Consider the following 13,500-nt stretch of genomic DNA (forward strand, 5'->3'; position numbering starts at 1 on the left):
AAAACTTTCAATAAAAGTTATCTTATGTAAAAATGCTGTTTCATTCTACCTCATCCCCGAGCCAAGGAAGAACCCACCCTGCTCACATGTTGGTAAGAGAGAAAAAGTAATTTATTTAGTATTTTCACTCTGATATAATGCTTTAGAATCAAATGCCCTTTGCAGAAATGCTCATCCTGACAATTGACTAGCATGAAAAGAGAAAATCCAGTTACATTTAGTGACAGAATTGTTACACTTATAAAGCAATGGTTCACTATAGCCAATTTACTTTCATCATTTACCACATTAACACACACGGGATGGATTGTACAGCTGCTCTGGTCCAGTAATAACTCTGAATTTCATTCTAAATTACAAAACTGTAGTTTTCAGCAAAGTCAATTAACAGAATTCCTTTTTCTGGGGTTTGATTTTCTTTCAATTTTTTCAATGATTTTGACTAACACTTAGATATAAATGAGTGTGGTTTAAGTGCCTGTAATTTTATTACCAACAAGTTGATGTATTCACCAACAGTTGCAGGCTGTTTTACCAGTTCTGCCTGATGATCTCTGTCTATCTACTGGCTGAGCTCAATTTCATCATCAGCATCTTTGTAAGCTAATTTCTGTTTTAATTATTCATTAATTTCTGTTTGTTATCACTGAGACAATTATCAAAAAATGCTTCAAATGGCTCTGAGCACTATGGGACTTAACACTGATGGTCATGAGTCCCCTAGAACTTAGAACTAGTTAAACCTAACTAACCTAAGGACATGACACACATCCATGCCCGAGGCAGGATTCGAACCTGCGACCGTAGCAATCGCGCGGTTCCGGACTGAGCGCCTGAACCGCTGGACCACCGCGGCCGGCAGACAATTAAACACACACACACACACACACACACACACACACACACACACAGTGAATGAGTGCCAGCAGCACCAGCCAAAATACACCACTTCAGTCTTAGCGAACAGAATTTATATTTACCAATGTTAATGTTTGTATTCTTTCATTTAAAACAAGAGTACAGTTCTCTTAAGTTGCAAAGGATGAGTCTGTTTTGCATATACACATTCTTCTGAATGCTAACTTCATCTTTTGATCCTTTCAACATTTGAGTATGTTCATCATTTTGGTAGAAATCAGTGACAATCTTTATTACTTCACAGGCAATAACATTCCCCCTGTTTGGTTTAGGAACTGATAAAATACCCATTTCTGTTTTCAGCTTTCTTGTTTGTCGAACCACGTAATCACTAACACTGAATTTTGACATTATGTTTTATTTTGATCAAGAGGGTGGAGCTAAAGTTAAAATTTCAATTCCTTAAGCTACTCTTACACTAACCACATTTTCTTTCATTAACAATATCATGGCATCAAATTTTTGGCTTTCTTAACAATTTCATCATCAAATTTTTCTTCTCTACAGTCAGGGTCTTCAATACTGCAATCTAGTGCCTGTCCCACTTTTCTATCCAAACCATGCTTCACTTTTTCTAGCTTCTTGTTCCCATATGATGCCTTGCTGTGATTTGGAATGGAGTGAACTTTTAAGGAAGGGCACCCCAAGTCATGTAAAGTTTTATTTGCATCCTCAATACTTTGACTTTTTAGTACTGATTCATGAAATGTCACCCCCGGATCATTTGTATCACTTTCATTTCTTTCACTGATGTCAGTTTTCTGTTCACAAATCTTACGACATGTTGTGCACAGTTTTTTGACTGGTTTTAGCACTTAATGTTTTAGACAAAGACTGGCCTCAAAGATTTTTTTTAACTATTTGTCTGTTTTCTTTTTTCTTTTTTTTTTTTTTTTTAAAGGATCACAACAAGTTCTTTGATGACTTTCAAAAACTTTCAAGTACTAGTATTTGTGATGTTTCAAAACAGTATCTGTGATGTCCACACATAGCAGCACTTTCTTGATCTTGTGGAATGCTTATATTGGATAGCAGCAATATGAAATCTCATTGGGCTTCACTCAACTCTTCTATTTTGTGTAGAGTTTTTACTAAGGTACAGGTTGCCAAATGACATGGTGCTTTTAGTAATTTTCCAACAATGCATCAACTCACATTTTCCATTGCAATTAACTGAGTACTACTTCACTTAAAACATACTATGTACAAGTGGAATGACAGATCTGCACCACAAACAGGTAAGACCTGTCACACAGAAAGACAATGAGCAACTGAGGCCAAATAGATTAAGTGTTGCATGCCAGTTATTCTCAACAATGAATTTAAAAAATTGTTTCATTCCTTTCATGCCTATAAAGGTTTCAAAAACAAGCTACTGCTGTCTAAGAACTCTTTTTTTTTTTATCATTGTGAGCAGGTGACTGACTGAACACACAAATAATATATAGTACAGTCTTTAAAAAATTATAAAAAATTACTGAATTAGTCAAGTGAAAGGAAATACATTTTCTCACTTAAAGTTAACTTGCCTGCCTAGAATGAGTTATACTTAAATATGCTAATTTGCTATTCTTGCATCTGAGGTGCGGAGTGGATGAACTAACATAAAATGACACTTTTCCATCACAGCAAAAATTATTCTGATTTCAGATGTGTGTGCCAATTATCAGAGGACCAAATAAAATTTTTATTTTATTAGAAAGCTTACAATCTACGGGATTATTTAGGGCTAAAATCTGGTTCCCAGCAGGTTGGAAAAATGCGATACAAGCATTTTTCCACATCCTCGCAATTTTTCTGAAATTGAAAATTGACATACATTAATACTGTTTAAAAATTTTCTTTGGAACTTTACTGCTTCAATAACTGGATATCTGTTAACTACATCCCTTGCTCAACTTCTGAAAAAATAAAGGAAAAAAAATCCAAATCAAAAGCTTCATAAATACTTGACATCTGAGTTATGGGCACTTATGTAGATAAGTATCATTTTGATGAATATAATAGAGGGAAACATTCCACATGGGAAAAATATATCTAAAAACAAAGTTGATGTGACTTACCAAACAAAAGCGCTGGCAGGTCGATAGATACACGAACAAACACAAACATACACACAAAATTCAAGCTTTCGCAACCAACTGTTGCTTCTTCAGGAAAGAGGGAAGGAGAGGGAAAGACGAAAGGATGTGGGTTTTAAGGATTTGTAATCCTCAATCTCAGATTTTCACAAAACTTAGCATATTTGCTTATAACATAGGGGTCTCAGACTACAACTATATTTTATATTGCAATTTTAATTTAGTGATATTATGATATCTGAGCTGTGCAAGAATGTCAATGCAAAATGATACTTATATCTAAAAACAAAGTTGATGTGACTTACCAAACAAAAGCGCTGGCAGGCTGATAGATACACAAACATACACACAAAATTCAAGCTTTCGCAACCAACGGTTGCTTCTTCAGGAAAGAGGGAAGGAGAGGGAAAGACGAAAGGATGTGGGTTTTAAGGGAGAGGGTAAGGAGTCATTCCAATCCCGGGAGCGGAAAGACTTCCCTTAGGGGAAAAAAAGGACAGGTGTACACTCGCACACACACACATATCCATCCGCACATACACAGACACAAGCAGACATATTTATATTTAAATATATTTATATTTATATATTTATATTTAAATATGTCTGCTTGTGTCTGTGTATGTGCGGATGGATATGTGTGTGTGTGCGAGTGTACACCTGTCCTTTTTTTCCCCTAAGGGAAGTCTTTCCGCTCCCGGGATTGGAATGACTCCTTACCCTCTCCCTTAAAACCCACATCCTTTCGTCTTTCCCTCTCCTTCCTGAAGAAGCAACCATCGGTTGCGAAAGCTTGAATTTTGTGTGTATGTTTGTGTATCTATCAGCCTGCCAGCGCTTTTGTTTGGTAAGTCACATCAACTTTGTTTTTAGATATAAGTATCATTTTGCATTGACATTCTTGCACAGCTCAGATATCATAATATCACTACATTTAAATTGCAATATAAAATATACTTGTAGTCTGAGACCCCTATGTTATAAGCAAATATGCTAAGTTTTGTGAAAATCTGAGATTGAGGATTACAAATGCTTGAATTATTGTGTGTTTTGATGTATAATGACCCTAATGTAGATACAATAATATAAATAAAATGATTATACTGATTTGACTGGAAGGTATTTTGCATCCTTTTTTTCCCCCAACCTCCTACAAAAATCTTTTTCTCTCCTTTTCTCAGGGTATAGGTCACAAAGATAATAAATGAATAATTGAATATCGAATAATTCGCAGTCATAATAAATCTGGTGTTAGAATTAAGTAAAGTATCAGCAGTGGGATTCGATACAGAGACCTCGCACTTGTTCTCTTGTCTGCCAACTCCTTGAATACTAAAGACTGGGCAAAATATTGGCTTGGAGCATAAGTTCGTAATGTTTTTTTTTTTCCCATTAGTTTTAAAAAACATAACAGTCATCAATATTAATTTCTCCTTCACTATTTAAAATAGTCTCCCGGCATGGGTAACTTTTTGATTCTGCGACTGGAGAAATCGTGTAGTTTTGAGGCAAAGAACTCATTGAGCCATGTTCAGAGTGCATTTTCATCTGGAATGGTAGTTCTTTGAAGGCTGTTCGGTGGAGAGAGGGAAAGGTGAAAATGTGATGAAGCAAGGCCAGGTGACTGAGGTAGATGCGGAAAGACTTTCCAATCTAACTCCGGTATAGTGTTTGCTGTCAGCCTAGCAGAACCCAGGCAGATGTTATTGTGGAGTAACATCACTTCACACAGTCTTCCTGGTCTTCATCCTTGGATTGCATCTGCAAGATGTCTCAGTTGTCGACAATAAATGTCAGCAGTGAATGTTCCACTTTTGAGAAGCAACTCATAATATACCACAACGTCTCTCTTCCAGCAGAATATATAACATTATATTTTCTGGATGCACAGTGTCTTTGTATGGGGTGTTGCTGCTTTGTTTGGGCTTGGCCATTCCTTCCTTTTCCTTATATTAGCATAAAGACGACATTTCTCATCACCAGTAATGATCAGGATAGCAATGGTTGGTGTTTTTCATAAACCAATTAATGACGAGCAAGCAGAGATGCACATATGGTCACCTGATGATTTTTGTGATTTTGGGTTAGGGCATGTAGCATTCCATACACCAATTTCTGTAGCCCACAACATGCAAATGTTGCACAATGGTGGAATGATCACAGTTCATCACATTTATCAGTTGTCGAATAGAATGACGTCGATCACTGTGGATTAATGCATTTAAACAATTTTCATCTAACCCTAAAGATTTCCCCGAACGTGTAAAGTCATTAATGTTAAAACGATCTACCTCAAAATGAGAAAACCGTATGCTCTGTCAAATGGCATTATCCCCACACACAGCTTTGCACCTCTATTGAACTCAAACAGAAGATTATGTCAGAAATGTTCCAATTTCTCCACTTGGCATTCCATTTTCTGGCATTCACAGCTCCACTCAGTATCTACAAAAGACTATACGTAAATTTAAGTGGCAACAGTGACCTATGAGGGTAATTCCAAAAGTAAGGTCTCCTATTTTTTTATAAGTACATAGACATGTTTATTTCTACAATGGTTTACGTCAGTTTACAGCTTGAATATTTATCTATTTTTCGACATCATCACCATTTCTGTCGATGCATTTTTGTAGACGCTGTGGCAGTTTTTGTATGCCCATGTCATACCAGCTTGCCACCATGCTTTTCAGAAAGTTATGAATCTCTTCTTTCACCTCGTCATTGGAGCTGAATCGCTTTCCAGCCAAATGTTCCTTTAACCTAGGAACAGGTGATAGTCACTGGGAGCCAAATGAGGACTATAGGGTGGGTGGGTGATTGTGTTCCACTGAAACTGTTGCAGGAGAGCAATGGTTTGCAGAGTGATGTGTGGGTGAGCGTGGTCGTGGAGAATGTGTACACCCTTTCTGAAGAGAATGGTGGTGAGCTGGTATGCCATGGGCATACAAAAACTGCCACAGCGTCTACAAAAATGCATCAACAGAAATGGTGATTATGTTGAAAAATAGCTAAATGTTCAAGCTGTAAACTGATGTAAACCATTGTAGAAATAAAAAGGTCTATGTACTTATAAACAAATAGGAGACCTTACTTTTGGGATTACCCTCGCACAAATAAAAAATGGCAATCGATAAATAAACCCATAGCAACCAGAGTGTCAAGTATTCACGAAAATGACTGCGATGGCATCTTCCTCTTCATCCGTGTTGCAGTCCTAGTTGTGCTCCATACAGCTGTAAATATGAATGCCATTGGTAAAGAGAAGTTCTTACAGTCTCCTCTTGAGAGAGCTACTGGGAACACCCAAGTGCAATTTTTGTATATAGTGCATATCACAATTACTGACACAGACGAAAGTGTATGAGGGAAAAAGGCGGAAGTGCCAAACGGGGAGGGGTTGGGTGCCAAATGATAAATTGCTTGTGTGGAAAAACGTTTTTGAACCAGCCCTGGGTATATACAGGGTGGGCAAAGTATAACTGGCCTATTCAATATTTATAAGACCCCACACGTAACTGACCCTTGTTAACCAATTGCCCATCACAGATAATGCAGAAAACCAGGATTTTGATACACTAATCAGTTGCTGTCACAAGTCTGCGGATGCGCATCTAACGCATGCACTGTTAAAAGTGCTTCACTGTGTCATGATGTTTGAGTGAGTGAGATGAGCAGATATATTTAGTTACCAGTTGAATGCAACAGAAAATAGTGCTCACAATATAACAGTGTGTGTTCAATGTCAAGTGCTATGCAAAGGACTAATATGCAACTCTCTACTTTTACAAGTGCCTGTCTGCTGCACAATGACCCCCCCCCCCCCCCCCACTTCTTTGTCTTTTCTCGTGTCCCTAAGGGGGTGACATGTTGTGCCAGTTTTGGTAATGTTAGTGGTAGTTAGTAGCTGGATGCCCTTCTTGATGCATCACTTCCCTGCGGGACAGGATCTGTAAACCTGAAATGTCTGCATCTAATGTTAATCTCACATTCAAGTCTGAGAACATATATGTGTGCCAGTCTGTTATTTACCTAGTTGGATGCAAGAAAATTACTAGAAACCACAAACCCTACAGGAACACAATGGATTTAACTCTGTCTTGATTTGCATTATTTGGAAATACATAAATTATCCAGAGTAGAGGTTACCTTTAATTGTTATTGCTGTTGCATACACTCTTCCAATAAAAAAAGATATATCTATGCAGATACTGTATATGACTGGAGTAATAAAAAATGGATTAACTGGAACTATAGTGAAGAAATAAAAGCTGTATGTTTCCAAATTGTTTACAAAACAATCTTATCCCCTTCAAAATATTCTCCATTACAACTAATACATTTGTCCCACCAGTGCTTCCTCTGTTCGAAACCTTTCCTGTAGTCATCTTTAGAAATGGCTGACAGCTCATCCATATTTTTTTTTTCCTTGACTTCTTCAATATTGCTGTCAAATCAGTGTTCTTTCATGTGCAAAAATAAGAAAAAGTTGCATGGAGCCAGTTTACGTGAGTAAGGTGCTTGGGGCAAGGTAACCATGCCATTTTTAGCCAAAAACTGTCTTACAGAGCTGGCTGTGTATGCAGGTGTGTTGTTGTGGTGCAAGAACCAGTCTCCTGTCTGCCACAAATCAGGTCTTTTCTGGGAAACAATGTTGTCCAATCTTCTTAAAACTTACAAAGAAAAGGTTTGATGGATGGTCTGACCTGGGGGAACAAACTCTGAGTGAACTACACTCTTGGCATCAAAAAAGCAAATCAGCATTGTTTTGATGTTTAATTTAACTTGAGGGCATTTTTATGGACACAGTGATGACAATGTCTTCCATTGGATTGACTGTTGCTTTGTTTCTGGGTCATAAACATAGTACCATGACTCGAAACCAGTAATGGCCTTTCACAGAAAATCTGGATCAGTTTCAAACTGTTGTTTCGAAGCACGACATGTTCCAACTCCACTTCGTATTGATTGTCAGTTAGAACCCGAGGGACAAACTTGGCAACAACTCTTTTCATTCCTAAATCTTCCATTAAAACTCACTGGACTGAGCCCCAAGATAAACCACTAACTTCTGACAATTGATCAATTGCCTGTCGACAGTCTGTGAGCAACAGCTCTCAAATTTTTTCAATATTTTCATTGATTCAGGCAATTGATGGTCATCCAGAACAAGAACAAGAACAGGACAAGTTGCCATTTTTATATCAAGTAAACCACCCATATACTTTGAGTTCTACCATAGTGTCATCTTGGTAAGCTGTTTTCGACACTAAAACAGTTTCAGCAGCATTTTTACTGAGTAGAAAGCAAAATTTCACAGCTGCACATTGTTCACTAAGCTTGCCATAATAAAAAACGGAACAAGAACAAAACAGCACTATCCCTGCAGTTGAACACAACAAGCCAGGTTGACAACACAGATGGCACTGAACTGGCACTGAGTTGTGCTATACATACCTAGTGACAGAAATGTGTACTACACAAGCTCCACCCACGGCAATGTTATTACCCCCCCTCCCCCCTCCCCGGGTACCCCTTTGCATATCAATGTGCAACCTGGAAGGCTGGGGTAATAAGTCTAGCAATGAGCAACAACCTGGTTCGGATCACTCGGCATATTGTTTTTACATCCTTTAATCCAGTGAGACTATGTACCACACAGGCTACACCACGAGACATGGGCTGGGCAGGCTAATAGTGGCAGTGTGCACGACTCTGCCAGGTATTAATGGTGTACTATGTAATGTAGCAAAAAGACCACACATCATTTGGCTAAAAATCATTTCAAAGAGTCAGGTTCAAGGCCACTGCTGGAGGATAGTAGGGGATGGAGGAAGATACTGTAGTGGTAGATTAGAGACGTGTGGGGACAAGATAGTGGGCTGCTTGGTGCAGATTAAGTGAACACAGATATGTTGCAGGCAGTGTTCCTAGCTTCTCTTTGTGTTGTTTTTATTGTTGTTATTTGGTGAAGCTCTCCATGCTGTGCAAGCCTCTTCATCTCTGTGTAACTACTGCAACCTATGCTCTTGTGAATCTGTTCAGAGTATTCATCTCTTGGTCTCCCTTGATGATTCTTATCCCCCCCCCCCCCCCCTCCACTACTAAACTGGTGATTCCTTGATGCCTCAGAATGTGTCCTACCAATCGATCCCTTCTTCTAGTCAGGCTGCACCACAAATTTCTCTTCTCTCCAAGTCTATTCAGTACCTCCTCATAAGTTATGTGATCCACCCATCAATAATTTCAGACAAGACTTAAATCTATACAAATTTATCTTCTTCAGAAATGCTTTTCTTGCCATTCCCAGTCTACATTTTATATCCCCTCTACTTCAACCACCATCAGTTATTTAAAATTCATCTACTACTTTAAGTGTCTCATTTCTTACTCTAATTCCCTCGGCATAACCTGATTTCATTAGACTACATTATATTATCCTTGTTTTGCTTTTGTTGATGTTCATATTATATCCTCCTTTCAAGACATTGTGCATTCTGTTCAACAGTTCTTCCAAGTCCTTTACTGTCTCTGACAAAATTACAATGTCATTGGCAAACCTCAAAGTTTTTATTTCTTCTTCCTGGTCCTTAATTCCTGCTCCTTATTTTTCTTTTGTTTCCTTCATTGCTTGCTGAATATACAGATTGAATAACATCGAGGATAGGCTAAAACCATGTCTCACTCCCTCTTCAACCATTGCTTCCCTTCTGTGCTCATCAATTCTTATAACTGCTATCTCTCAGTTTACAAATGCTATAAATGTAGGTTTGCCTTTCCTTAACCTGTCTTGCGGTCAGTATTGCTTCGCACGTTCCTACATTTCTCCAGAATCCAAACTGATTTTTCCTGAGGTCATCTTCTATCAATTTTTCCATTCTTCTGTAATGAATTCGTGTCAGTATTTTGCAACCGTGATTTATTAAACTGATGTTTGGTCATTTTCACACCTGTCAGCACCTGTTTTCTTTGGAATTGGAATTATTACATTCTTCTTTAAGACTGGGGATATTTTGTCTATCCCATACATCTTGCACACCAGATGGAACAGTTTTGTCATGGTTGGCTCTCCTAAGGCTGTTAGCAGTTCTAACAGGATGTTCTCTACTCCAGGGGCCTCGCTTTCACTCGGGTCTTTCAGTGCTCTGTCAAATTCTTCATACAGTTTCATATCTCCCACCTCATCTCCATGTATGCCCCCCCCCCCTTCCATTTCCATAATATTGCCTCAAGTACATCTCCCTTGTATAGACCCTTTGCATGCTCCTTCCACCTTTCTGCTTTCCCTTCCTCGCTTATGACTGGTTTTCCATCTGAGCTCTTGATATTCATAAAGGTGGTTCTTCTCTGTTAAAGATTATTTCTACAGCAACAACAACAACAACAACAATGAAGACAACAACAACAAGTTGTCAAGATTATTGCATTACAGATAACTGATTGGTACAAAATATAATTAAGCAAATTTAAATGTGAAAGAGATATAACAGCATCTAATAAAGTGTACCTCTTGTCGCACTGCAAAAACAGGTAAGTATCGTCTCTGCTGGAGTATAGATTTTTTCTTCGCAAATTCGCTTGTTGCCTGAGTAGCATTTTGCATGTGTTCTGCAAACTTTTGATCAGTTTTATAATCCGTTTCATCATTTTCATTTTGTCGTATGTCCTGTAACACAGACATAAAACACAAGAATAAAATAAAACAATCTTTTGTAGCTACCAGTATGTCAAAATGGTAGCAAAACAATAAGCAGTTGCAAGCAATTTAAAACAGATTTAAAGTGATATTGTTAAGGTGTTTACAGAAGGTCAGTAGTAGGGTAAACTGTTAATTGTTGCTACTACTTCAATCTAAAAGTCATCTTGTGCACATATACATATTTTAACATTTCGCGTCATGATAATGTTTCTAAAGGGCACCTAGATTTGAACATCCTTATATTTCTTCAGATTCTTATTCAGATGTCACACGTATCTTGTTCTTCATCTCTGTTCCTGTAACTGATAAGATTTTGAGCACTGTAATGTCTCGGACGCTGAACATATAATCTACCTTCTTAAAAAAGACCATGCTTTGTACTCCATCAGACAATGCATACTGCACATTACAAAGAGAAATATTTCAAGAAAACTTAATGATCTTGGTATAGATTAAAGGGAAATGGAAACAATCTTATGATATATACTTTTTATCAGTAATGTTTGAAATGATGTATTATGCTAGAATAAGAGAAGAATAGAGAAACTCTAAAATGATAAAGTGCTTATGACATATTGACTGAAATCTGCATGTGAAGTTCTTATTCTGCAATGATTCTCAGCTATGTAGCAGCAGATGCTAAGTTGCAGTCGCACCTTCCATCATTTTGATTTCCTTCAAATACAGTAGTTGTCCAAAACAACTGCATGTGTGCAACAGTGGCAACTTTTGTTTTTACGTGGAACTACTCTTGCCAATGAGAGTTCCATACTTCCGTCCAAATGTCGATAGCTTCCTTTCTGAAGTTTATTTTCTACTGTTGCCACTTTGGTCATCATTCTGATGTACTTGTTCTTCCATGTTTCTTTGTTATCTGGCACATCCTCCTCAAATTTTAGTCTCTGTATTTTCATCAATTGTAGTCTCTTAACTTGTGACTAAGACACTGGCAATGTTTCAGTACATCACAAAAGGCTTTATGATAACTTCATGAATTTTTACCTTTAACATAAATGTTGCCAGTCTACTGGTAGGAGCCTCACAAGTATGATGATGCACGACATATTACATCCAAACTTAGACCAAAATTCATTCCATGGGCTACTGATACGACAATCCATTAAAAACTGGTATAGCTGCAGATATATTTAAGTTTGTTTCCACTGTAACTGTTGTGACAGTGCCACGACATTTAACAGTGCCGCCACGACAGTACGCTCAAACGGCGATAGAGGCGCTCCGCGAATCAGCTGAGCGCGGGAGCGCCACCTAGCTACGAATGGCGCCGGCCGCATGTCACGGCACGGCAGTCGAATACGAGATACTGAGTTGTTATCATGTAATCAGCTATTGTTTCTAAGAGAGAGTGTTGAATATCCACGCAATTATTGGTGATTAAAGGCTATAGCACTTTTTGGCGACGAGGATGGGATGTTTTCACTGCATTGTGGATTTGCGTGTTTGTGATGGGGCAGACATGGAACAGCTTATGCAAGCGCTCATTGAACAACAAACACAGCTGACGGCTGCGATTCAGGCATTGTCGACATCACTTACTCATTGTCTGTCTTCCTCTTCTCCGCCTCCATTCCCTCCTTATGATGAGGCCGCTGAAGACTGGGAGGATTATGAGAAGCGTTTGCGGCAACACTTCTTGGCTTTCGGCGTTGTCGACACTCCTATGTGTAAGTCGTTATTTCTATCTTGGATTTCCCCTCGGGTCTACCAGCTGCTATCTCAGTTAGCCCCTCTGCGGGAACCTGCCTCCCTGTCCTTCCAAGAAATGTGACTTATTGTCTGACTATTATCGAAAAAACACCCACGTCGTTGCTGCCCACATGGCGTTCTACCGGTGTCGTAAACAGCCCCATCAATCTTACCGGGCTTGGGCGGCGGAATTACACGGTCTGAGTAGGAAATGTCAGTTTGTCACGGACACACATCACGAGTCTTATGCTGATTCAATGGTTAGGGATGCTATTCTATGGCTTGCTCCTGATAAAGAAGTTCGGCAACGTGCCCTACAACTGCCAAACCCGTCATTGTCGGAAGTTCTAAGCATTGCTCAATCCTTTGAAGTGTCTCACGCTGCTGGCACGCAAATAGACGCGTGGTGTGATGTAGGCGCTGTACAGTCAACTCTCGACACAGGCAATTTGCCTGTTTCACAGGAGAACGACGATGTGGCGGTGGTTCACTCGCGGCAACACCGTTGCGTTGGACCGCAACGCTCACAGCGAAACCAGCAACCACAGAAGCCGGTTCGTTCCGCACTTCCTTCTTGCCCCCGTTGTTCCATACAGCATGACAGGGCAGCGTGTCCAAAACGTTGGGCCACGTGTAATTCATGTAGGAAAAAAGGCCACATTGCTTCTGTGTGTCAGTCCCCTAAAGTTCCTGTCGACGAGGACGAAGCATCGGACATGGATGTTCACTGTGTGCTTTCTCAAATAAATAAGCTGTTTGTTACTGTTCATGTTCTGGATAAAGACATCTGCATGCAAGTGGACACTGGCTCTGCAGTAACTCTCATTAATTCTCGCATGTATTTGGAGTTGGGCTCCCCTCCTTTGTCTCTAGTTACGCGAAACGTGAGGACTTATAATAAACAGAAAATTCCTATCATGGGCCAGTTTGATGCTTCCACTGCCTACAAGTCTGTTGTTTGGCCCCTCACGTTTTATGTGGTGGATCATGCGGGCACTGAAAACCTGTTCGGTTATGTTTCCAGTTGTTCGGGTTAACCATTGATGATGATGATGATGATGATGTGCACCTCATATCTGAGGATATTCCGTATCAACA

General features: G+C 39.1%; 1 protein-coding gene across 1 annotated transcript in view; it reads right to left on the reverse strand.

Annotated features, from left to right (window-relative positions):
- Positions 1-13,500, reverse strand: part of LOC126356240 (pre-mRNA-splicing factor ATP-dependent RNA helicase PRP16) — a 202,213-nt gene that overhangs the window by 144,060 nt on the left and 44,653 nt on the right. The window contains exon 9 of the mRNA XM_050007065.1: positions 10,504-10,662. Within this exon, the coding sequence (XP_049863022.1) occupies positions 10,504-10,662 (159 nt within the window). The remainder of the gene's footprint in view (positions 1-10,503; positions 10,663-13,500) is intronic.

This window comes from Schistocerca gregaria, chromosome 3 (assembly GCF_023897955.1).
Source record: "Schistocerca gregaria isolate iqSchGreg1 chromosome 3, iqSchGreg1.2, whole genome shotgun sequence".
NCBI classification, from domain to species: Eukaryota; Metazoa; Arthropoda; class Insecta; order Orthoptera; family Acrididae; genus Schistocerca; species Schistocerca gregaria.